Below are 27,372 nucleotides of genomic sequence, written 5' to 3' on the forward strand. Positions count from 1 at the left end.
ATGGTTGGAGTTTGAATCAGTAGAATGAGTTTCCGGTAAGAGCAGCCACTGCAATTCTCCCTTCTCCTTCCTGGAGCTGACAGCCCCTCCTCCCCCGGGACTGAGCCTGGCAGGGAGGGGCGCGGGTCCCCTGGCCGCAAAAACTTACAGATTTCGCTGATCTCAGCAGTTCCACGTTTTCATGAGTGTTGTATGAAGTATGCCCAAAGACAGATTGCTCTGTGGTGTCCAGTCCACGCAGTTCCTGGCTTTTTACCTACTTTCCTGGAGGAGTAACTAAAACATACAGCTCACCAGTCTGCCATCTTGCCCCGCCCTCGTTAGTTTGTTTTTAAATGTTTTCACCCGAGCTGTAACATAAGCTTGGTTCTAGTACCTGGAAGTGTTTCCATTCCAATTCAGTAGTTCCGTTCCATATGCTGTTCTATGTCATGTTTAAATACTGTTTAAAATAATTTCAAAAACTAAAGAACAATTATACATGCACATACAGTCAATATAATAGTATGGATCATATGTTATAGTCATTTCCGATTGTGATTTTAATAGCCTGCAAATATGGTGAGCATTTGGCAATGTCATGCTTTATCCTTTCCTTCTAGGTTTCATCAGTTTCACCCTTTCCTGTGTACAGCTGATTTTGAGAAGATTGCTTCCTTGTATGGTAGCGATAAGTTTAATTTGCCCTATGGGATAAAATCATCAGGTCAGTAGTAGTATTCTTACCCTTCCTTTATTAAATCTGAGTGGTGTTTAATAAGAACCATATGCTACATAATTTTTAAGGCCTTTAGATTTTTCTGCTTCATAATGATTCCTGATATGATTCTGGGATAGGATGAAAGGAATTAAATTTTAAAAAATAAATTCCTACAACTTTTGTAGATTTTTGTTGTTATTGAGAAACTGCTTTTTACTGTTGTTCTACTAATGAATGATTCACATGAGCTTTTATGCCTTCTTTATTTTGATTTAAAATTGGCAGGGTAACCCTGTAGGTTAATTTCTTTCCTCCCTGTCTCCCCATTTTACCTATTTACCTGTGAATTTTATTTTGTGCCTTTCATCAAGTTCTGTCTTCTTAGTTAATCTTTTATCTCAATCAAGGGGTATTTTCTTTTTGCTGAATTTAATGAGAGTTACTCCATCTACTAATGTAGTAAACACCTTTCTCTCTGTTGGTTAAAAACTGATTGGCCTTACACAGCTTTAACTTCTGGATTTTTTGAGACCTTTAAATCCTACAGTTTTCTGAGTTAGATTTTATTCATTAACCTTATCCTGTTTTAAAATTTTTATTTAAAAAATATTTTGCAAATAATTTGATAGTAGGTTTAAACTTGCTGGATGTTAATTTCTGTACCAAATGTCAGTTGCAGAATCATCTGATATCACTATTTTTGATTGCCTTTTTATAATTGTTTTTAGATAAGGCATCTCATTTTTCTGGGGTTTGTGGAAAGTGACCTTAGAGCATTTACCATTTTGAGTGTGTCTGTGAATCGTGCTGGCTTTGCAGTTGTATAGTTTTTGCCATAGAATAAATCAAATGTGGCCATACCAGTTGGAAATGGGTTGGGGAGGCAGGATGATTTATTATGTGCCTAGAAAGCCATGATTATCCTTTTATTCATAATACTCCATTTGTTTTCTAGAGGAATATATTCGACTTGCTCTTTCAAAACTGCAGAGTTGTGATCTCTTTGATGAGTTTGACAAGTGAGTTTATTTCCTTGCTTCTGATGCAGATTTAGATAAGTGGGTTCAAAATGTGCATCTCAAAAAATGTAAAATGAATTTACTCAGATAATCCCATAACATTGGTGTAAAACTACAACTTCTAATAGTTATTTCTGTGACATTTGAAATAAGTAAATTTAGTGACCAATTTAGAAGTTGCACTATCACTTGGCTAAAAAGTTTGCAGAGAGATTTGTTGATGAGTGACATTTGTCCAACTCAGACATTTTTAACCTACATTCATCTTTTGTAAAGAATAACTTACAGAATAATTTGTGGCACCTGTTAATCAGTTCACAGTCTCCCTGAATTCATGGGCTGTTTCTCAAACCTGTAAACTAGTCACGAGGACACTTTCTGCATCACTTATTTAGGAAGTTGAAAATTGGATTTCTGAGGCAGCTCTCTTCCTTTTATTAAGAATTACATTTGAGGAAATCAAAGAGTCAGATACAAGTTTTCTGACTAAAGAGGTAATTAAATTTTAGGCAAATTATGGTGTCATAGGAACTGAACTGCCAAAGGTTGACTTTTTGGCTTCTTCTTCTCAAAGTTTTAAGCTACACTTTAGAATTTGGCAGTGGTCTGGTGGGGTGATATGGGTAGTCTACAGATGTCAGGCCGACATTAAAAATAATAATGACAGAATAACTCATGCCCAGAAGAACAGAGGTGTTATTTGGTGAGTGCAGAGGGTGGGTGTAGTGAACAGAGATGTAAAAGTGAAGTTGGTGTTTACAGAACAAAGCCAGTGGAGCAGTGTCAGATTTTGTCCTGCTCATCTTGCTTTTTGTGTGGGCCCCAGGTTATTGAAGTGTGAGCTATACAATGCCATATTATTTCATTCCAATTTATACTTGTTATAATGTAAAAATATGCCATCAACCTAATCAATTTCAATGTTGATTGCATATCAACAGTGACCATATATTTTTTTCTAACATAAATGTTTATATAGCTCTCCTTTACAGAGATTTATTTTATGCAGACATTTGGCATATGTGCTTTAGGTCAGTTATCTTTAATTTTTACAACCATGCTACAAGATATGCTCATTGATCCCCATTATGGAAGTAGAGAAATCAAAGCAAGAAAAATATGTAGTTTGTTATAGCTGGTGAATGCCAGAGCCAGCATGTCAACCTAGGCAGGTTTGACTCCAGTCCCTGGGTGTTTTCACTTGAGTGTTAATGATTATTCCTTAAAGTTCTGCATTAAGTATCTGCAAATATTGGTAAATATTCTTGGTTCTGTAAATGAAGCTGCTGACAGGATTCTTGAGGTTATTTGGCTAGAAGTTTTGTTTTCACCTAGATTTTCTTTTGAAAATTTTTATTCTGCTAGAATGTGTGTGTGTGTATGCGTGTGTGTGTATATATATATAAGATTTCCCGTTTAAACCACTTTTGAGTATTCAATTCAGGGGTATTAATTACACTTGCAGTGTTGTGTTATCATTACCATAATCCATTACCAAAAATATTCCATGACTGCAAACAGAAACTATACTAATTAAACATAAACTCCCTCTAACCCACACCTTCCCCTGCTCATGGTAACCTGTGTTCTAATTTCTGACTCTTCGAATTTCCATATTCTAATTATTTTATGTAAGTGAGATCATATAATATTTATCATTTTGTGTCTGACTTGTTTCACTAAAGATGATGTCTTCAAGTTTTGTCCATGTTGCAGCATGCATCAGAACTTCATTCATTTTTATGGCTGAAAAATACTGTATTGTATGTATAAACTACAATTTGTTTATCCAGTCTTCCATTGCTGGACACTTGGGTTGATACCACCTTTTGGCTGTTGTGAATAATGCCATTCTGAACATCAGTTAATAGCTGTGAACATCTGAGTCCCTTCTTTCAATTCTTTTGTGTATGTATACCCAAAAGTGGGAGTGCTGGGTCATATGGAAATTCTGTACTTAACCTGAGTAACCACCAAACTGTTTTCCACAGCAGCTGCACCATTTTACATTGCCACCAAGGATGTATGAGGGTTTCTATTCCTACACATCCTCTCCAACACCTGTTATTTTCCATTTTTTTTATTAATAGCCATCCTAGTGGGTATGAAGTAGTATCTCATTATGGTTATGAATTGTATTTCCCTAACAGCTAATGATTTTGAGTGTATTTTCAAGTGCTTATTGGCCATTTGTATATCCTCTTTGGAGAAATGTCCATTCAAGTTCTTTTCCCACATTTTAATTGGGTTGTTTGTCTTCTTATTTTTCAGTTGTAGAAGTTGTTTATGTATTCTGAATTAAGCCCTTATTATATATATGGTTTCCAAATATTTTCTCCCATTCTGCAGGTTCTTTTCTTTTTACTTACTTTATAATTTATAGTGATGCACAAAATTTAAAATTTTGATGAAGTCCCATATATCTTATTTTTCCTTTTTTTTTGCTCGTGTTTTTAATGTGAAATCTAAGAAACCATTGCTTAATACAAGGTCCAGAAAATATTCCCCTATGTTTTCCTCTAGGAATTTTTAAGTTTTAGTTCTTATGTTTAGGTCATTGATCCATTTTGAGTTAATTTTTGTATATGGTATGAGGTAGGGGTCCATCTTCATTCTTTTGCCTATGGAGGTCCAGTTTTCCCAGCACCACTTATGAAAAAACTATTTTTTCCTCATTGAGTGAACTTAGCACTCTTGTCAAAAGTCAATTGACCGTAGAGGTGAAGTTTTGTTTCTGAACTCTAAACTCGATTCCATTGGTGTATATATCTATCCTTGGTCCAGTACCACACTGTTTTAGTTACTGTAGCTATGTAATAAGTTTTTAAATTGGGATGTGTTAAGTCTCCAACTTTGTTCTTCGTTTTCAAGATGGTTTTGGCTATTGGAGCCCCTTACCTTTCCATAGGAATTTTATGATAGGCTTTTCCTTTTCTGCAAAGAAGGTTAGAATTTTCATTTGGGATTGTTTTGAATAGAATTAATATCTTAATAATATTTAGTTTCTCAATTGATGAACATGGAATGTCCTTACATTTATTTAGGTCTTTAATTTCTTTCAACAATATTTTTAAATTTTCCATATACAAGTTCTTTACATTCTAGGTTAAATTTATTCCTAGATATTGGATTCATTTAGCTATTATGGTAAATGGAATATTTTCTTGATTTCCTTTTCAGATCATTCACTACTAGTACATAGAAATATCACTGATTTTTGCATATTGATCTTGTTCTACACCACTCTGCTGAATTTATTAGCTCTAGTAGCATTGTTGTTTTTTCAGGATATTTTGTCATCTGCAAATAGGGAAAGTTTTACTTCCTTTCCTTGCCTAATTGTTCTGGCTAGAACTTCCAGTACATTGTTGAATAGCAGGGGTGACAGAGGTCATCCTTGTCTTGTTCCTGATCTTTGGGGGAAGGCTTTCACTCTTTCACCACTGAGTATGATGTTAATGTCGGTTTTTCATAAATGCCCTCTTTCATGTTGAAGCATTTTCCTTCTGTTCCTAATTTCCTAGTTGTTTGAATGTTTTTGTCAAGAAGAGGTACTGCATTTTGTCAAATGGCTTTTCTGCATCAATTGAGATTATTGTGTGGGTTTTTTTTTTTTTTTTTTACTTTAATTCCGTTAATGTGGTGAATTACATTAATTGATTTTATTGTGAACCACACTTGCATTCCTGGATAAATCCCACTTGAGCATGGTGTGTAATTCTATTAATGTACTTGGGCTTTGGTTTGCTAGTATTTTGTTGAGGATTCTTACGTCTAAATGTAATTTTCTTTTCTTGTTATATCATTATTTGGCTTTGTTGTTACTGTGGTGTTCTCCTCATAGAATAAGTTAGGAAGTATTCCCTCCTCTTAAATTTTTCTGAAGACTTTGAGCAGGATTGGTGTTAATTCTTCCTGGAATGCATGGTACAATGTAGCAGTGAAGCCATCTGGTCCTGGGCTTATCTTCTTGGGAGGTTTGTGATTAATGATGCAATCTCTTCATCTGTTGCTGGTTTGTCAAGGGCTTCTATTTCTTCTTGGGTCAGTGTAGGTAGTTTGTGTGTTTCTAGGAATTTGTCCATCTTGTCTTGGTTTTCTAATTTGTTGGCATCCAGTTGTTCATAGTATCTTCTTATAATTCTTTTTATTACTGTAGGGTTAGTAGTAATGCCCCCCCTTTCATTTCTGATTTTAGTTGTTTGTGTCATCTCACTTTTTTTCTTTATCAGTCTAGCTTAAAGTTTGTAGATTTTATTGATCTTTTCAAACAACAAACCTTTGGTTTCATTGGTTCTGTACTTTTTTTTGTTCTGTATTTCATTTATTCTCACTCTAATCTTTGTTTTTTCCTTCCTTGTAGTTTACTCTACCTTTTTTAGTTCCTCCAGTTTTCAGGTTAAGTCACTGATTTGGGATCTTTCTTCTTTTTTAATGTACACTTTTAGAGCCATAAATTTCCTTCTCAGCACTGTCACTGCTGCATCCCATAGGTTTTTTTTTTAATGCAATTTTATTGAGATATATTCACACACCATACAACCCATCTGAAGTATAAAGTCACCAGCTTTTATCGATCTTCTCAAAGAACAAACTTTTGTTTTTATTGATTCTCCTATTGTTTTTTTTTTGTTTTTTTTTTTTTGTTTTTCATTTCATTAATTTCTGCTCTGATCTTTGTTATTATTTTCCTTCTTCTTGTTCTGGGATTAGTTTGCTGTTCTTTCTCCAGTTTCTCCAGTTGTTCTGTTAGATCATCAGTTTTAGCTCTTTCTTCCTTTTTAATGTAGACCTTTAGGGCTATCCACTTCCCTCTCAGCACTGCCTTTGCTACATCCCATAAGTTTTGATACATTGTGTTCTCATTTCATTTGTCTCAAGATATTTACTGATTCCTCTTGCAATTTCTTCTTTAACCCACTGATTGTTTAAGAGCGTGTTGCTTAACCTCCATATATTTGTTGTGGATTTCCAGCTTCATCCCATTATGATCAGAGAAGGTACTTTGTATAATTTCAGTCTTTTTAAATTTACTGAGACTTGTTTTGTGCCCCAGCATATGGTGTATCCTGGAGAATGGTCCATGAACACTTGAGAAGAATGTATATACTGCTATTTTGGGGTGCAGTGTTCTATATGTATCTGTTAAGTCTAGTTCATTTATCATATTATTTATGTTTTCTGTTTCTTTATTGATCCTCTGTTTAGATGTTGTATCTGTAAGAGAAAGTTGTGTGTTAAAGTCTCCTAGTATTACGGTAGAGTCATCTATTACTGTCTTCAGTCTTGCCAGTGTTTGCCTCATATTCTTTGGGGCACCTCAATTAGGAACATAGATATTTATGATTATTATTTCCTCTTGGTGAATTGCTCCTTTTATTAATATATAGTGTCCTTTTTTATCTCATAACATTTTTGCATTTAAAGTCTAAATATTTATTTAATATTAGTATATTATAGCTACCCCAGCCTTTTTGTTTGTTTGTTTGTTTGTTTGTTTGTTACTGCTTGTGTGGATTATCTTTTTCCATCCTTTCACTTTCAACCTATTTATATCTTTGGTTCTAAAATGAGTCTCTTGTAAACAGCAGATAGGTGGATCATATTTTTTAATCCTTTTTGCCAATCTGTATCTTTTGATTGGGGAGTTTAATCCGTGAACATTCAAAGTTATTACTGTAAAGACAATTCTTAATTCAGCCATCTTATCCTTTGGTTTATCAGATCTATTTTTTATCTCTCTTTTTATCCCTTAAATTACCCTTACCAGTACTCTTCAATTCTCTACCCTCTTCCAGACTCGTTCCTCTTGTCTTTTCTTTTCAGCAGACAGAACTCCCTTTAGTAGTTCTTGTAGAGATGTTCTCTTATTAATGAACTCTCTCAGCCTCTGTTTCTCTGTAAATATTTTCGACTCTACCTCATTTGAAGGAAAGCTTTGCTGGATAGAGAATTCTTGGCTGGCAATTTTTCTCTTTCAGTATCTTAAATATATCGTACCACTGCCTTCTTGTCTCCATGATGTATAATGAGAAATCAGCATTTAGTCTTAGTTGCTTTCCTTTGCATGTAGTAAATTGCTTTTCCCTTGCTGTTTTCAGAATTTTCTCCTTCTCTTTTGCATTGAGCAGTCTGATTGCTATGTATCTTGGAGTGGGTCTATTCAGAAGTATTCTGTTTGGAGTGCATTGGGCTTCTTAGATTTCCATATTTATGTCTTTGATAAGGGTTGGGAAATTTTCAGCCATTATTTCTTTGAATATTCTTTCTGGCCCTTTTCCCTTCTTTTCTTCTTTTGGGACACCCATGATACATATGTTTGTGTGCTTTGTGTTGTCAGTCATTTCCCTGAGACCTGTTCAAATTTTTCCATTTTTTTTCTCCATTTGTTCTTTTGTCTGTTTGAATTTGGTTGCTCTTCCAGCTCACTGATTATTTCTTCAGCTTCTTGAAATCTGCTGTTGTGTGTCTCCAGTATATATTTTTAAATGCAATTTTATTGACATGTAGTCACACTCCATATAATCCATACAAAGTATACAATCAGTGACTCACAGTATCATCATATATTTGGGCATTCATCACCATGGTCAATTTCAGAACATTTTCATTACTCCAAACTAAATATAAAAAAATCAAAACAGAAATAGAAAAGAACACCCAAACCATCCCACACCCCTTATCCCCCCTGTTATTTATATGTTTTTGTCACTATTTTATTACTCATCTGCCCATACACTTTACCCAGTGTTTTTCACTATCACATGGTCACGCAATAAAACCTATATAATTATACAATTATCATCAAGAATCAGGTCTACTGGATTACTATTCAACAGATACAGGTATTTCCTTCTAGCTATTCTAATACACTAGAAACTGAAAAGGAATATCTGTAGAAGAATAATCTCCAGATTGACCTGTTGATTCTATTTGAGATCTCTCAGCCACTGAACCTTTATTTTGCTTCATTTCTTTTCTCTCTGTTGGTCAAGATGGGATTCTCAGTCCCACAATGCCAGGGCCAGGCTCATCCCTGGGAGTCCTGTCCCTTATTGCCAGGGAGACTTACACATCTGGGAGTCATGTCCCACATAGGGGGGAAGGTAGTGAGTTTATTTGCAGAGTTGGCTGAGAGAAAGAGGCCACATTTGAGCAATAAAAGAGGTTCTCTGGGGGTGACACTTAAGGCATAATTATTAGTAGGCTTAGGTTCTCCTAAGGAGCCTTGGGATCAAGGGCTTGACTTGTTAAATTGGGATTCTCTAATGCTGCGGGAATATCAGGAATTCCTCATGTGAGGAAGTTTAATAGGTTCACATTTTTCTCCAGTCCCTCAGGGGGCTTTGCAATTTTTTTTTTTTTTTTCTGCCCAAAGTACTCTGGGATGCATTTGGTTATAATACTAACCTGTACAGAATAACAGGATCTCATTCTCCATTCTAGTTTCCATGCAACCGTGTTGTTTAAATAAACTGACCATACAGGTTATATTAGAAAGTATGCTAAAGAGAATATTAATTTTGTGTTAAATAAATGTCTCTTAAGTAGCAGTCAAAACTCAGGAATAAATGTGACTGCTGTAAGAGCTTACAATCTCGGACCTTTAAAACAAGCCTCATTGAATGTGCTACACTCCTGCATTGTTGATTGTCCAATCTTTGTCCACATTTCATCCCCTGGTACCTAGGCTCTCAACTTCAATTTTCAGCATTTGCTCATTATAGTAAGTTTGTATTATTGAGGCCTTGCAATATTTGTTCTTTTGTTTCTGTCTTATTTCACTAAAGATAATGTCCTCAAGGTTCATTTGCCTTGTTGCAGGCCTCACGACTTCATTCCTTCTTGCAGCCACTCAATATTCCATTGTATCTATTCACCTCAGTTTGTCCTTCCATTCACCTGTCATGTACCCTTAGACCTCCTCCATTCATTGTAAATCATGAAGACTGCTGCCATAAGCACCAGTGTGTAAATGTTAATTCATGTCCCTGCTTTCAGTTCTGCCCAGCATATACCACTTTATTTGCGGTGGAGGATTCCCTCAGCCACCCCAGTCTGCAGCCGTGCCACAGGCAAGGATTGGGCCACCCGCAGCTGTTTTCCTCAAAGGTGGGGTCTTGGCACGAGGATCCATGGCTGGAAATACAGTCTTTGTCGATCATTTCTCAGACTCTTCATCCCTCTCTGACCTGGGTCTTGAAGTATTCTTTCCTGTGCCCTAGGTCCCCAAACAGTAGATTTAGGCATTTTCTGCCTGGCTGCTTTCTGTTTTGGGGAAAAATTCTGCCATTCCCTTCTTATCCACTCCATTTTGGAAACTCCTCCTTGTTGCCTTTCTACAGTCCACCCTCCCCAGCACCTTAAGTCCTGCCATGGGTCCCTGTGGGCTTGGGTCTCTTTGTCTGGATATAGGTGGGGATCTGACTCACTGCTGTGAGAGATTTTATAATCTGTGTCCTCAGTGAGAGGTGGGAGGGAGCCCGGCTGTTGCCTCTGAGCACTTCTCGAGCTGTGTGGAACCTAGTGAGGGGGAGGGAGATGATTGGCTGGTCCATGACAGAAGTTTCCTACTGGATATGCTTTTCTTTCTTTACTTCAGTGTTTGTGAGATCCTTCTCCAGTGTTTACCTTCTGCCAGAGTTCTGAACAAGTGAGAATTGTCCTTCTTCTCTGCTGAATCTCTGGGGAGAGGTTTTCAGTAGCTGTCTTATATTGCCATTTTGATGATGTCACTCCTCTCCCATAGGTTTCTGCAAGTTTATTTTTCATTTTCTCTCCCCTCAAGATAACTTTGTAATTTCCTTTGTGATTTCTTCTTCTTTGACCATTGGTTGTTTTAGAGTATATTGTTTAATTTCCACATATTTGGGGATTTTCCAGTTCTCCCTTGGTTATTGATTTCTAGCTTCATTCCATCATAGTTAAAGAAGATAAATTGTATGATTTCATTCCTTTTAAATTTATTGAGACTTCTTTTATAACCTAACATATGGGCTATACTGGAGAATGATCCAAGTACACTAGAAAAGAATGTGTGTTCTGCTCTTGTGGAGTGTATTATTCTATATATGTTGTTAGATCTTGTTAGTTTTTAATATCATTATTGTCTTCTACTTCCTTATTGATCTTCAGTCTAGGTGTTCTATCTGTTATTGAAAGTGGTGTATGTATCTATTATTGTAGCATCGTTTATTACTTCCTTCAAATGTCAATATTTGGTACATATATTTTGGGACTCTGGTGTAGGTTCATATATATTTATTCTTGTTATATTTTCTTGTTGAATTTACTCCTTTATTAGTATATAGTGTCCTTTTTTGTCCCTTATTACAGTTTGTGACTTAAAGTCTATTTTATCCGATAATCATATAGTCACCCTCTCTCTTTTGGAAGTATTGGCATGGAATTTTTTTTCATCATTTCACTTTCAACTTCTTAGAATTTAAGGTGAGTCTCTCATAAACTGCATATAGTTGGGTCATGCTGTTTTTTTTCCATTCTGCCAACCTCTCCCTTTGGTTTTGCTTTGTTTTGTTTTGTTTCTTACACAAATCATTTATTTGTCATTGTGGCAACATATATGTAACAATTTGCCCTTTTAACCATTTTTAAGTGTAAAATTCAGTGACGTTAATTGCATTCTCAATATTGTGCAACTACCAACACCATCCGTTTCCAAAACTTTTACATCATTCCAAACAGAAACTCTGTACTCATTAAACAATAGCTCCCACTCCCTTTCTCCAGCACCTGGTAACCTCTAATCTACTTTCTGTCCATGAATTTGTTTATTCTACATATTTTATGCAAATAGAATCATACAATATTTGGCCTTTTGTATCTGGTAGGACACTGTTTGATTACTGCCTCCCTAGAACCCCTTCACTGGCTCCCCTGCATGGAAATGCTTAATGGGTTGTCTAGAAAAATAGGTAACAAGAAAATGTAGGCAAGTTCTTTATCAAAGATTAATTTTAAAAACACACATTGAGGTATTTTCATTACCTGGAGCTGTCCTAAGTATTGTCAGCTATCTAGATGCTGGTTCTTTCACTCAAAGGACCTCACAGTCTACTGGGTGGGACAGGTGTCTTCATTTAGTTTGGAAGGTAAACAGGGGAATAGAATTGGGGCATTGGAGAAGTGCCAAGTATGGGCTGAGCCTGCAATTGCTTGATTAGGGAGATAATGGGCTATGAAGAATGAGTGCCCACCTACCTGGATGTGGCCACAAGATGAGGGTTATCAGAAAGGCTGTAGAAGGTGATAGCTAACTGTTGGTTTTCAGCTCTGTTTCTGGATAGAGGGTATTGGCCTGAGGTGTCTGATGAGGTTTTAGGATCATCATTCTGGATACTGAAGCCACCATCTTGGTCTTCCACCCAGATCATGCTCGTCAGACCCCGACAGCATTAGTTCTAAATCCAGCTCCACTGTTTCCTGCTATATCCTTGTACAAGTGTCCAAACCTCTTTGGATGTCTTTCTTCATCTTTAAAATAGGAAGAGATGAGAGAGTGTATGTAAAGCTGAGACACAGTTGGCATTCATTCATTAAATCACAGTGGATACAAACATACATGCATAAATGAAAAGATCCTTTAATTACTGAGTTATTTTGAAGGGAATGTAGGGATATTGTCAGCCATACACTCTAACTCCAGTCACCAACAGAGTGTTTCCAAGTCACAAGCTGTGCAAACCTTGAAGGAATGAGATGATTCATTTGTAATATGCTGTGGTATTTGCATACTTAGCAGTTCCTGGAATCCACAAAAGTGGTTTCTTTTCTTCTTATAGAAAATAATCTTCAATTTCACTGACCTTGTCTGTTTGTTGTTGGTCCTGCCCTCCTAATACTTAAGATCCTGGACAACAGAGAAGGACCTATCCTTGTTCACTATGGTATCTCTTCGGGTTACCCCAGGTGCATGGCAAACATTTGTGACAAGCTTGGCCTTTTGAAGAGTTTCATCTATTTGTGTTTAAAATAACTACTCATTATGTAGAGCATTTTTTTCTGTCATTTTGCTATTTGGTTTTTGTAAGTCTTATAACTTTTTTTTTTTGGTCTCTCAGTTCTTACACTGCTGCCTACTTTTGTATTTATTTGATCTTTTATAGTTAACCATTTTGTATCCCTTCTCATTTCCTTCTGCTATTTTTCAGATATTTTCTTTGCGGGACTGAAATTTAACATTGTAAATGTATAGCAGTCTCCTCTGGTTTGATATCAACTTAACTTTAATAGCATACACCAACTATGTCCCTGTACCCCACCATCCCCCACCTTTGTTATTCTTGTCATAAATTATATCTTTATATACTTTTTGTCCAAAATGATAGATTTATGATTACTTTTTATGCATTTTGCATTTTAGATCCTGTAAGGAATCTGTACAGAACTGTAATACTGGCATGATTAATTACCCATAGAACAGGGATCCAGACTGAAAGGCAAGAGGCTATCTCCACACAAAGCAAGGGAGGGGTGGAGAGGAACCAGTAAGTCTGCCATGAGCTTGTCCTAACATTTTTAAGTTGCCTTTTTCTTAATTCGACCCTCACCCAATTACTGCAACCCTGTAACTGTTTTCTGGAGTTCTGAGCAAGATGGCTCTGCCAATTTTTGCTAGTTGTTCAAAGATGCTCTAGGGGAATGGAGCCACAGAGCATCTCATGCTGGTATTTTAGTCTATTGGAAGTCTTTGATTAGATTTTATTTTAGAACTAGAATGTGCTTTAGTTGCTTTAGTAACCTCCCCTCCCACAGGCGTCCACCAATCTGTGTTTGCCTTGGACAGGCTATTTTTTCTTGCATCCCAACTGAGGGACAAAATTGAGTTCCAACAATTATGTGTACATTCCTGCCAGCAGAGAGGAAGAAGGAAAGAACGGCGTCTCCCCTCCATTTAAGACTCCCCTCCTTCTTTTAAGGATATTTCCCAGGTACTTGCTGTACCCTACTCTTTCTCCCTTTGTCACTGAGAGTGCCTCCCATTCCCACCATGAATCTATGTCTGTTTCTTAGCACTTGCTGTATTGGGGGTGGGGTGAGGTGGTGGTGGTGATGAGGGATTGAAAATTGTGCTGAACAGACAAGAGTCCTTTAGTCTTAAGGTGTCAAGAAATGGCTATAGAGCAAATGTATAACCAGAGACCCTTAGACATAGAGTGAATGGAAAATATCCTTGTAGAATCTTGACAAAGTGAGTACAATGATGCCTGAGTTTAAGAACATCGCAGATGCTTATCAGGATTGTTGCATTGTTTGTTTGATTTGTGCAAATCTGTTACCTAGAGACTTCAGAAAGTTTAGTTTGAAAGTAGATAATGATATACTTAAGACACAATTATCTTCTATTTGCATAGCACTTAAGTTCTGGGAAGGGTTCACATGTAATATTTAATTTGATCTATATTTTAAGCAAATCATTCTCTATTTGTCTAGTAGCCACTGTATAACATCAAGAAAATAAGAGGCCAGCTTATGCCTGAGAAATACATTTTACATAAACTCCAGAAGGCAGAGTATACTTAATTAGCTTACTGCTGCATTTGAGTCAATTCAGTTTTTCTCCCAAGTAACCTCTGCATCTTCCATTTCTTCCCTTTCTTGGAAACATGAACTAGAAGAAAGAGGTTTGAGAATAGTCTTTCTTTCCCAGGCAGAGGGTTTGTCCTGCCCTTGATGGGAGAGTCTTCCCTAAGTGCCTGGATTTTGGATTTGGAAGCTGGCCCCACACGTATAAGGAGAAATCCCTATTGACACAGGTTGACTTACTCTTTGTTGTGAATTTGTAGGTCAGAGGAAAAAAGAGAAAGCCTGAAGTAGAGAAAAGTGAGACCAGCCCTTTCAAGTCCCTTTCCCATTTTTGCTTCTCTCTTCACTGATGTTTAATTAGATGCTGGCCTTGTTCTCTGCTTATTCTTTCCTTTCCTTTGCTTTGGAGGATGCTTGGCATATTTTTGAATGCAGCCGCTGAGTGTAAACCTTCTCCCTACTTTTTATGCTTCTGTTCTTTTTAATCTCTTGAAAAGGTGGTTAAGGCATTTATTATTGTTGTTGCTTCAAATCTGAGACCTTTAAAATTCCATCAAATATAAGTCCTAGTTTTGTTCAGATACCTTGTTGCCTTCAGTGGTTATAGATTCCACTGTGTGGGAAAACTAAAACTATCAGTTGCTTTTACAAACTAGAAGTTTTCCTCTTTCTCACAGTTTTCATGACAATGAAGTCTGCAGGTAAAACATTCCAGGCTGTCCCAGTGGTGCTGGTAGCATCAGGGCCAAGTCTTCTCCACTGTGACTCTGCCATTCCTTGATACATGGCTTTCTTCTATGGTTGAAGATGGTTGCTTGAGTTACAACAATTGTGTACATTCTTGCCAGCAGGGAGGAGGAAGGGAAGAATGACATCTCCCCTCCATTTAAGACTTCCCTCCTTCTTTCAAGGACATTTCCCAGAAATCACATATAACACTCCCATTGCATCTAGTCATGTGCTGAAGCTGGTGTACACCAATTTTTTTAATGCAGTTTTACTGAGATATATTCACGTACCATATAATCCGTCCAAAGTATACAGTCAGTGGCTCATGGTATCATAATTGTGCATTCATAACCATAATCAATTTTAGATTATTTTCATTACTCCAAAATAAAGAAAAAAAATAAAAATAAAAAAGAACACCCAACACATCCCATACCCCTTATTTTCCCCTATTATTTTTGTCTGTATTTTATTACTCATCTGCCCATAAACTGGATAAAGGGAGTGTCAGTCACAAGGTTTTCACAATCACACAGTCGGTATGCTCCAATTTGTGAGAGTTATGTCCCTTTGTAACTTCATGTGACTTCAGTATGGTGGTTAAAAATTAGCTATAGTGGGAGTTTTTGTATCATGGAAATTGGTAAACACTACAAACCAGGTTTTTTTTTTGTTTGTTTTTCAGAGAACTGGTTGTTAAGTGTTTATAGGCAAGCACTGATTGCATCCCATTGGGTAGAACTCATGCCACACTTATCTGCGAGGTGAATTGGGAAGTGTCAGAGTTCTCTAGGGAAACAGAACCAACAGGAGATATCTGTAAATAGTATGCAATTTTATAAAGTGTCTCATGAAACTGTGGAGATGTACAAATCTATAAATTGCATAAGGCAGGCTGCAGGCTGGTATTCAGATGAAGATCTTTGATGATTTCCCCAGGAGAGGCTGACTGTCTGAAGTAGAGATGAAATTTCTCTCTTCCGACTGCTGAAGCTATCGCCTCCCTCCTTAAAAGCCTTCAACTGATTCCATTAAACGTCTCTCACTGTGGAAAATACTCCCCTTAGCTGACTGCAGGTGTAATCAGCCATAGATGTAATCAACATTCTGATGATTTAAGTTCATGAAATGTCCTTGCAGTGACAGAGTAAGTCAGCCTGTGTCAATAGGCTGTGTCAATAGGCCGATGCTTGCTTGACCAGACGACTGGGCACCGTCACCTGGCCAAGTTGACACATGAACCTAACCATGACATGTAGCCTTATGCCAGGTGGTTGTGTGGCCAGCTTTTTAAAAAATGAGTCATATTTAAGTAATAAAGGAGGCATGATGATTAGCAGTCTTTATCAGTCTTTTCCATCATTTCTCTTCCCCCCAAATATTATTTCCATGGCTGGTCACTTTCAGGATTCTGAAGTCAATTATGCAACTCTGCTCTAAAAACGTAGCTTTCCATGACCTTAGCAGCTAACCATTGACTCTTTCTAGGAGAACTGATATAATGTGAAAGCTGTTAAAGCATATTGGTGGTGTAGGTAATTTTGGAGTGGCATCTCTTATGAAGGTGTTCTTTATGCCATCTTTTTAGGTAATTTTAATAAAGCAACCTGAGGCAGAGGAAATCTTTTTCTGAAGTTGCTTACCATGAAGAACTTGGGCCAGAATAAAGAGAGAAGGGAACAGGAGTTTATGTGTTTGGTATTTTGTGGGATAGGGCCCTGGAGTTTTAATAATTTTGTGCTTTGTTCTTTGTTGTTCTCTCCTTCCTTCACTAAATGCTACCCTTCCCCCATAAAATGTCTGCTCTTTTTAAAAATTTTTGGCCACCTAGTAATAATTATAACTTGTCTCCCTTATTATAATCACTAATGTTATAAAAATTTGTGTTACAGAAAATTACTTTCTTTCCCCTAACTTGTGAACATTGTAGTTATTTATTCTGTGCAGAGATGATGGCACACTATAGGACACGTGCATTGCCTGTTTTGTTTTATTTCATTTCATTTCCATTTATTTTATTTTTTGTATTTTTAACAGTGTATAATCTTGGGATTTTTCTTTTATATTCTTTCTGAGTTTCTCTCCTGATCACTGGCCCAGCAGATTAGGGTGGGTATATATACTGAGGCTGCTGAACTGTTCCTTAAATAAGTCTAATTATCTAAGCTAACCTGTCCTTGCTGTTATGTAGACTGAAAACCAAACTTAAAACAAAGAGACAAAGTCATAGAGGTGGGTCGAAGCTGGCACTTGACACTGGAGATCATCTAGTCTAACCCCTCATTTAAAGATGAGAAAAACTGGACTCCTAGAGGTTAAATGGAAGTCAGAGCTAAGCCCAGGTCTCCAGATTTCCACTGTTTCCCAACTACTGTTTCACATTTTAACAAGCAAACAAAATAAAGATCCCAAAATTCTAGGCCTTAAACTGAATAACATCTACAAAGGTAAAAGGAAGAGAAGAACTCTGGGATTGTAAATTCCTTTGAATACATCCTTTATGATTTCTGGGGCTATAAAGTGCCCTCTTTATTGTAGTATAATGTTTGATTTTTATCCTTAACCTCAAACTACTTTTTCTTTGTTTTAATAATAAACTTTATTTTTAGAGCAGTTTTAGTTTACAGAAAAATTGCACAGAAAGTACAGAGTTTCCACATCTACCTCCTATGTACATAGTTTCCATATTATTAACATCTTGCATTATTGTGGTAATTTGTTACAATTGATGGACCAGTATTGATACATTATTAGTAATTAAAATCCATAGTTTATATTAGGGTTCACTCTTTGTATGGTACAGTTCTATGGGTTTTGACAAATGCATAATGTCATATATCCATTGTGACTATACTACACAGAATAGTTTCACTGCCCTAAGAATGCCTTGTGCTCTCCCTATTCATCCTCTCCCCTTTCACCTCCCCTGGAAACTATAGGAACCACTGATCTTTTTACTGTCACTGTAGTTTTGTGTTTTCCAGAATGTCATATAGTTGGAATCATACATATATGTAGCCTTTTCAGACTGACTCCTTTCCCTCAGCAATATGCGTTTATATTTCCTCCATGTCTTTTTGTATCTTGAGAACTTATTTCCTTTTATTTTTTTTACTTTATTTCTTTTTTTTTCTTTATTTTATAGTAAATGAGCATTGTTTTTAAAGTTTTTACTAGAGGAAGTGTAGGTTTATCAAACTATTTTTAACAAGATTCTCTGATATTTTTAGAGGGTTAAATTAAAGCATCTCCAGGGTACATGTGTAAGTTCATCTAAAACACATATATGTTAGTTTTTTTTTCTCTTAAAGATACATAATCTTGATACAGTCTTCTCAGAACAGTTATGAAAGGAAAGCAAGTCTTTCTTTTCCCAATTTACCTTGAGCATCATGCACAGTAAATGTGTCAAGTGGTCTTCTCTTGGTGTTACTTCTAAGCCAGCTCTGGTCCTAACTATAAAGAACATCCTAAAGAAAGGTTGACAGACTAGTTTTAAACTATTACTAGGGCAACTCTTTTTATGTTTAATTGTTTTCTTCCTTTCACGTTTCCTTTATGGAAATATTCAGACTAGACAGATATCAGACTGACCATAACTTTGACAGCTGAGGGGTGATAATACACCTGCTAGAAAAAGCCTCAAAAACACCTAAATAGAGGCAGTCAGCAATTGTGAAAGGAGAACTAGTGTCAGGAAACCTGTGCTAACTGCTCTGTGACCTTGGGCAAGTTTTTGAGTTTCTGGGTCTCAGTTTTCTGACATGTAAAAGAGGAGGACAAAACTATACACACACATTATACTACTGTCAGTTTTCTGGTTTTGTATTGTATGATAGTTATGTAAGATAGAAAGTTAGGGGAAACTGCATAGAGAGTATGAGGGATCTCTCTGTCCTATCTTTGCAACTTCCTGTAAACCTCTAAATATTTTAACATAAAAGGCTTATACTGAAAACATATGTCCACACAAAAAGTTGTACACAGGTGTTAGAATTATTCCTAATAGCCAAAAAGTAGAAACAACCCAAATGTCCATCAATGGATGAATGGATAAACAAAATGTGATATACCCATACAGTGGAATATTATTCAGCCATAAAAAGGAATGCTACAACATGGATGAACCTTGAAAATATGCTAAGTGAAAGAAACCAGACACACAAGGTCACATGTTGTATGATTTTTTTATTGAGATATATTCATATACCATGAAGTCATACAAAACAAAGCATACATTCAGTTGTTTACAGTACCATTATATAGTTGTGTATTCATCACCAAAATTAATTTTTGACATTTTCATTCCACACACACAAATAATAAAAATAAAAATTAAAGTGAAAAGAGCAGTTAAAGTAAAAAAGAAGACTGGGTGCCTTTTTTTGTTTGTTTTTGTTTTGTTTTGTTTTGTTTTTTTCCTTCCCTCATTTTTCTACTCATCCATCCATAAACTAGACAAAGGGGAGTGTGGTCCATGTGGCTTTCCCAATCACATTGTCACCCCTCATAAGCTACATTTTTATACAATTGTCTTCAAGATTCATGAGTTCTGGGTTGTAGTTTGATAGTTTCAGGTATTTACTGGTAGCTATTTCAATTCATTAGAACCTAAAAAGGGTTGTCTATATTGTGCATAAGAGTGCCCACCAGAGTGACCTCTCGGATCATTTTGGAATCTCTCTGACACTGAAGCTTATTTCATTTCCTTTCACATCCCCCTTTTGGTCAAGAAGATGTTTTCCATCCCACAGTGCTGGGTCTAGATTCCTCCCCGGGAGTCATGTTGCCAGGGAGATTCACTCCCCTGGGTGTCTGATCCCACGTATGGCGGAGGGCAGTGATTTCACCTGCCAAGTTGGCTTAGCTACAGAGAGAGGGCCACATCTGAGCAACAAAGAGGCATTCGGGAGGAGGCTGTTCCGCACAGTTATAGGGAGGCCTAGCCTCTCCTTTGCAGCAACAGTCTTCCCAAGGGCAAGTCCTGTGGTGGAGAGCTCAGACCATCAAACCACCAGTCCCCTATGTCTGTGAGCACATCAGCAACCGTCGAGGTGGGAAAGCCCAATACCCCTGCATTCTCCACCAGCTCCTCAAGGGGGCTCTGCATATTTTTTCAACTCTTTTTTTTTTTTTTAAATCAACTATTTAAAAAAAAAAGAAAAAAAAATACAATTAAAAAAAAAACATTTCAAACAAACCATAACAAGGGAGTAAAAAAAAGACAACTAACCTAACTACTTTACTTCCAACATGTTCCTACTCTACCCCAAGAAAATAACCTTATATAGCAACATTTCTATGAACTTGTTCCTACCATACCCATCAGAAATTAACAGACCATAGTCATTCCTGGGCATTCCCAGAACATGAAATTTACCCATGATAGCTTATCTGTTCTTATTGGTTTATCGTTCCCCCTTCCTTAATTGCTCTCTATCACTAGTTCCCCTGCATTCTACATTATAAACCATGTTTTACATTTTTCAATGTTCACATTAGTGGTAGCATATAATATTTCTCTTTTTGTGCCTGGCTTATTTCGCTCAGCAGTATGTCTCCAAGGTTCATCCATGTTGTCATATGTTTCACGACATCGTTCCTTCTTATAGACGCGTAGTATTCCATCGTGTGTATATACCACACTTTATTTATCCACTCATCTGTTGAAGGACATTTGGGTTGTTTCCATCTCTTGGCAATTGTGAATAATGCTGCTATTAACATTGGCGTGCAGATACCTGTTCGTGTCCCTGCTTTCAGATTTTCTGGGTATATACCGAGACGTGCAATCACTGGATCGAAGGGTAATTCTATATCTAGTTTTCTAAGGAAGTGTCAGACTAACTTCCAGAGTGGCTGAACCATTATACAGTCCCACCAACAATGAATAAGAATTCCAATTTCTCCACATCCTCTCCAGCACTTGTAGTTTCCTCTTTGTTTAATGGCAGCCATTCTAATTGGTGTGAGATGGTGTATGAGTCTTTATATATGAAATCTCCAGAATAGGCAAATGCATACAGATAGAAGTTAGATTAGTGGTTGCTAGGGGCTGAGGGGAAGGGAGAATGTGGAGTGACTGCTAACTGTACAGGGTTTCCTTTTGGGGTGATGAATGTTTTCTGGAATTAGATCATGGTGATGGTTGCACAACTTTAAAATACTAAAAACCACTGAATTGCATACTTTAAATGGGTGGATTTTATGCTATCTGAATTATGTCATAATTAAAAAAAAAATAAAAAGCTTAACAAAGGGAGCAGGGGTGGTTGAAGTGACCCTCTAAATTTTTTTCTAGCCTCCACAGCACTTTGATCAAAAGGCAGCATGATGTCATGTGTACAACAAATTATCTGAGTGAGACCAAACCAGGTTCAAAGCCAGCCCCATTTCTTGTTGACTGCATGGCATTGGCCATGTTATTTAACCTTAGTCATCTTCCAGTTTCACCATTCGTGATTTCATTAACACCTGCCTCAGAGACCTGAGGCCAGGTGGGCTCCACATACAAGTGCTCAGCAAGAGATGTGCAGCTTGGTAGCTGTTAGTTTCCACACCCCTTCCCTTCCAATCAGTGCCCATTTTGAGATTAATTTGATGGGCTGAGGGAGCTTTGTTCCTTGACAGCACAGGCTTTTATATGGATTAAGCAGACTCCCTTTAACCTTCACCAGAGAAGTCCTCCAAGTACTCCATTTGGCATGAAGGCAGGCAGACCAAGGGGCCTGGGCAGCACTGGGAAAAGAGGAATTGAAGCTGGAAGAGTTTACAAGAAGACATTGTTGTCATTGATGACATTTACATGCTCTTTGGAGATGGCAAAAATGAAGTTAAGAATGGACTCAGGCTGGCACTGTAAGAGCTGATATGAAACTTCTAGAGCTTTTCAAGAATTTGTAGGTTTCATGTTGTAGGAGAAAAGAAAAACTTCTATAAGCAGGAATTTTTTCGGGTAGCTATCCTGGTTGGATGCTCACGGAGAAGGCCAGGAGGCCGGAAAGGAGCAGTCTGCCCAAACTTAGCTGCTCCAATACGCCTGGAATAGTTTCTCTTTATTTGTTTTCCTCATCTATACCTCCACAATCAGAGTGATGGGATCTTTAAAGAGCAAAGTTGGAACTATTCACCTTTTATAAAGCAATCTGATGGAGCTGAGCTCACTTTCTAAGGGACAAATTTTGGAAGGGACAAGCCATGTAGATAGGGGCAGAACGGGGTCTAAGGCAGCCGGTGGGGGAGGATGGTAGTGAGGGCCACAGAAAGGCAGGATGCAAAAGGCAACAACATGTTGCCTACTGGTCCCACTCCCAGGATAATGAAAGGAAACCTAGCTTCCCTTTGGAATTAGATTTAATTGGAATTTCTAGTGTCTCAACTGACCACACAAATCCTTCCACATCAGTTGCTCTATTGCTTTCTTGGAAACAGGCCCTTCCTACTCTTTGAGGCAATACTGACCTTACAGAAATTGAAAGGAAATTTTACACATTGGCATTGCATTATTTATAAATCATTTCTAGATGCAAGTTAAAAAAAATTAAAGCTGCATGGTTGCTCACTCAAGCAGAACCCATTATGAGAGCAGAGCTGGGTTAGACTGGCTACCAGCCAGGATGGGCACATGGCCTTAGAATACTTAAAAAATAAAAAAATTAAGATTAGTGGCATATTTATTAAAAAGCATCCTAACTTTGTAAGGAATACTGATGTGTGTGTCACTACTCTAGGCAGCCTGCTATTTTGTAGGGTTTCTTTACATTGCAGCATTTTCAGACAGCAGGATATATTGAGGTGGGGGGAAGTTGTGATTCTGTATCAGCAGAGAGGCATATGTGGTAAAGAGGCAAGAGCAGTTACTGTTTTGTGGCAGCTCCTGTGGTCAGAAGTTGGGTAAGGATACGGAAATAATATTACACGTGCCAGAGGAGATGGTCACATGCAATATAGAATAGTGACATTTTAGCCCCAGAGAAGACCTCAGTGATTCCCTTACTTCACAAAAGGGTAAATTGAGGATCAGAGAAGTTACATCACTAGGCCAAGGTCCCAGAGATGGCAAATGGTGGAACTAGAACCAGTAATCAAATCTCCACCCATAGTCCATCCCACAAGGTTTAGGATCTTCTGGTCACAAGTAACAGCATTCCTGACTAAGAGTTGTTTCAACAACGTGGACATTTGTTATCTCCCTTTAGAACAGACATGAGGGTTTCAGGTATGTGGTTTGTAGTTCCAGCTTGCAGAGCTGGCTGTGTATGGCTGCACTGACTGGGTTGAACAACTCCAGGGAGAACTGTTCACACATATAATTTTCCAAATTGCATTCTCTGAAGCTGGACACCGTACAACTTGCACATTCATATGGAATGGCTCTGGTTGTAGGTTTGAAACAATGGCTCAGTGATATCAAGGCTCCAGGGCAGCTTCTCTGTGGATCTCTTTGCCTAGCCCTCTTAGTTGCAAGTTGACTCAGCTGCTCCAAGTTTGTATGTTATTGCATGACAGAGTCTAATCAGAAAGGAAGTGGCAGGTTAAAAAAAAAAAGTGTTCTGCTCATATCTTTCTCTTATCAGGGACAAAGTCTTTTCCAGAAGCATCTAAGAGACTTCCTCTAATACTTCATTGCCTAGAAATTGTCACATGGCTAACTCTGGATCAATGATTAGTCACGGTAAATGGGATCATCATTGTAGCTGTAGGAACGCAGGGCTCTGTTAGCCAGGCATGTGGGGTCGTGGGTGTTGGGAGTATGACTAATAGGGTCTGCCATGCATCATTATAATGAGAAGAAGTAATATGTTTAATGAGTTTGATGCTTCTGAAGGGAAAAACGAATGTCAAACAGCATTCAGAAAACATGCATCACAGTTGGTTTGAAGATCAACTCAAGTTTACTTCCTTGAAATTTATGATGCTGCTGTTTCCCTCCAAATAGGGTGGCAACTCCTCTGGCTTTGCCTGACTTTATGAGGAAAATGCCTTTTGCCTGGGGGAAGTGTAATCTTTTACCATTACTCTTTCAGCAGCTTTTCAGATTTCCCATTAACGGGTTCAGACATGCTGAAGTTATTTTTCTGGGTGAGCAGTTTGGGGCATGTGCATTTCCCAATCTGTTCCCAGAGAGGGGGGAGGAGTAACAGTATCTGCTTCTCTAAAAGCAGAGTAGACAAAGGACCTCCTCCACATTTAGTGCAAGAAACAAGCCAACTTCTAGACTGGAAAGCCTGTGAATCAGGAAGTGTTTTGATTGTGGGGATATAGAATTATAAAAGCTACCATTCCTGCCCTCTAGTGATTCACAGTTACCTGAAACTGTGTGTCAAAGTTGTGTTAACTAAAGATGGTGAAGTTAGACAGTCATTCCCCTAAGGAAGCCGGGGAAGACAGGGCCAAGGCTAAGTGCATGAAGCCAAGGAAAGGGTGAATCACTCCATCTGTATGTAATATGTGGGTGCTGGGTGGGAGAGAGGGAAACACAGAGTTATGAGGTGTGCAGTTCTCTGTACCATTACATGTTTCCCAGAGTCGTAGGTACTGTGAACCCCAGCTGCTGATAAGCTGTCACTGCCAAGAAGTAGTCCTAGGGACATAACCAAAAGAGTTATATAAAATCATGAGAAAAATGTGCGGACCTTTGCAATATACATTACCAGGAGGAAAAGTGGAATTTCATTGACAAGATTTCCTTTCAAAGGCATTAACAAGCTTTTCCTATGATAAAGGACCTTCTGTCCACCCACCCATCCCATTGCAAAGCTGGTAGAGTAGAAAATAGAAAGTGAAATTGCTATAAATGTGATGACATTGAACTATAAAGAGTCTTTGGAATTGGAGTTCTCTTGAATGGGGTAATGTCTGTATGATTCCTGTCCATTTTTTTCTCCCACATCCTCAAACCTGCTGAGACCATAAGCAGGAGATACCTCAGGAGGAGGTTGGAGAGGCTGGATGCAAGGAATGGCCAGAGCAAAGAGCCCTTGATACAGTTGGGTTCTTGGAATTGGGATTGAAGTGAAACCTAAATATAAAAATACCTAGAGATGTGTTACTTTCTTAGTAAAAAACACATTAAAAAAAAAAAAAATAACCATCTCTAGAACACATTGTGACATGTCCATGCTGTAAGGTTTGGGAACAAATCCTCAAGGAGTATCTGGGGACATGCTTTCCCTCTGTTCCCCAGAAGAAACTCTGGTGCATTAGGTTTTTGTAACAAAGTAGGCAGTGGTTTTAGGCATGACTCTTTAATGTTGGAGAGGCAAGAATCCCCATTTAAAAACTATTAAAATAAGTGTTTTTCTAAGTTAAAGTGTTAAAAAACTTAAATAAATAGATGAGCTAAATAATTCCTAAATAAAAATGGTAAACTTATGAGTATAGGAATGAGTATATTGTCTCTTCTTAACCTGTCAGGGCCAATATGTGGCTCTTCAGAATGGTTCATTTGTTCTTGCATTCTCTGTGTTTAAAAATACTATGGCATTTGTACATTTTTGCTACTCATTAATTTCCCAACAGCCTTAAGTTCTTGAGTTCCTCTGGTCTGCTGCTTTCTTGGTTCTTAGAGAAATATTTTTTCCTTTAGACTTTCCATATCATGAAGGCCTAAGAGCCTTCCTTTTTGTAGTTTTGTCTCCTAGAGTGGAGGGACAGGATCTAGTTTCTCATTTCTCCAGGCCTGGCTGAGTGGTGTTAAGAGCCGGGAGGTGGATGGGTCAGGCCCGTGTTTACTGAGAGCTGACTGTGCATGATCCATGGTCCTGGGCTGCTCACAGCCAGGAAGAAAAAGTCCCCATGCATGTCCTACTTGGAAGTTCTTTGCTGGGAATGTAGTGTGAAATTTAGTTTTGTGTTGGTTAAGCTCCAAGGACCAGAGCACATTTATAGAGTTGAAGTTAGCATCAGCAGGGTGCCAGGGAGCACTGCTTGCCTAACCAGACTCTAAATTGTCCATCTCCACATTTACAAGGATGCAAAGGAAACCCAGAAGTAGAATCTCAGGGGAATGGGTAACACTGGTGAAAAATCTGTACACGTATAATGTAAGACACATTTGTAATGCTATCAACATGCAGCATCCTCTGTTGAGGGGTGTTTTTGTGGTTCAAAGGTCTGGATCCAAGTCTTGGTTACACCTCTTTTGGAGTGTGACTTTGAAATGCTACCTAACAGCTTTCTAAACTTCATTTGTACAATGGGCATAAGAGTAGCTTACTTACCTCGATGGGTGGTTATGAGAATCATATGAGACATATGTGTGGGCTGATAAGAGTTAATAGAGGCTGTGATGATATACTCTTCCTGTGAAATGCTATGTTGTCAGTCTTGCACTTTTCTGATAAATCCCTAGACCTATAAGACACAATTGGTTCTTTTTCTACTTGTGAACAAGTGAAATATTGCATTGGGTTCATGAAAGTATGAACAGATTCTTGGAATCACCCAGTTCTGTAAAAGATGGCTCAATCTCTCACTTGTCTGTTTGCCCAACAGCGTGCCCTGTAAAAGGTGTGTGGTGGTTGGTAATGGAGGAGTTTTGAAGAATAAGACATTAGGGGAAAAAATCGACTCCTATGATGTAATAATAAGGTAAATGTATTTCTTATTTCCTAACCTGGAATTGTTTCAAAAGAATATGGTTTCCTAACTTTAGTACAGCTGTGTTTTAAAAGGAAGGAGAGTTGTTTAGATTTGTTAATGTGATTGATTATGCAACCTTGTCTCTTGGTTGTTGTGTCCAGTAGGCCTAGATTTCAGGTTGTTCATTCAGTGAATGTTTATTAAGCCCTTTAATATGCCAGACATAGTTCTAGGCACAGGGGATATAGCAATGAATAAGAACAATGTTCTTGCTTCCTGTGGAGCGTAACATTCAAATTGAAGGAGGAAAACAGTAATCAAATAAGCAAATGTAGTAATAAATGCCACACAGACCTTTAAAAAATGATATGATATAGAAGAGTTCCTGCTTTGAAATGGATGACGACTTTGAGGAGGTGACATTTAAGCTGGACTTAACTGACCAGACAGTGTTAGCCATATGAAGATTAAGGAAGAGCAGTTCAGAGAGAGGATGTTTGCTGCAGGTCCTAAGGAGGATGTGATCCTGGGCTTGAGAGAAACAGCAAGAAAACCAGTGAGGCTGGGGTTGGGGAGGGCAGGCAGGGGGAGAGTGGTACAGTCTGGTCCTGAGGAAGTGGGCAAGCAGCAGGCTGTTAGGGCTTTGCAAGCTAGGATTAGAAGCTTGGGTTTTATTTTAAGTACAACAGGAAGCTCTGGAAAGTTTGTAAGCAAGAGAGCAATGTGATTGGTTTATGTCTTTAAAATATTCTGGCAGTGATATGGAGAATGGAATGTGTGGGACAAAGCTGGAAC

General features: G+C 37.8%; 1 protein-coding gene across 13 annotated transcripts in view; it reads left to right on the top strand.

Moving 5' to 3' along the window:
* The window catches only part of ST3GAL6 (ST3 beta-galactoside alpha-2,3-sialyltransferase 6), a 94,155-nt gene that overhangs the window by 56,601 nt on the left and 10,182 nt on the right, over positions 1-27,372 (top strand). For all 13 annotated transcript variants that reach the window (XM_037834194.1, XM_037834223.1, XM_037834266.1 and 10 more), the window contains 3 exons: positions 603-706; positions 1,656-1,719; positions 26,491-26,586. In XM_037834194.1, the coding sequence (XP_037690122.1) occupies positions 603-706; positions 1,656-1,719; positions 26,491-26,586 (264 nt within the window). The remainder of the gene's footprint in view (positions 1-602; positions 707-1,655; positions 1,720-26,490; positions 26,587-27,372) is intronic.

Source organism: Choloepus didactylus, chromosome 1 (genome assembly GCF_015220235.1).
Source record: "Choloepus didactylus isolate mChoDid1 chromosome 1, mChoDid1.pri, whole genome shotgun sequence".
NCBI classification, from domain to species: domain Eukaryota; kingdom Metazoa; phylum Chordata; class Mammalia; order Pilosa; family Megalonychidae; genus Choloepus; species Choloepus didactylus.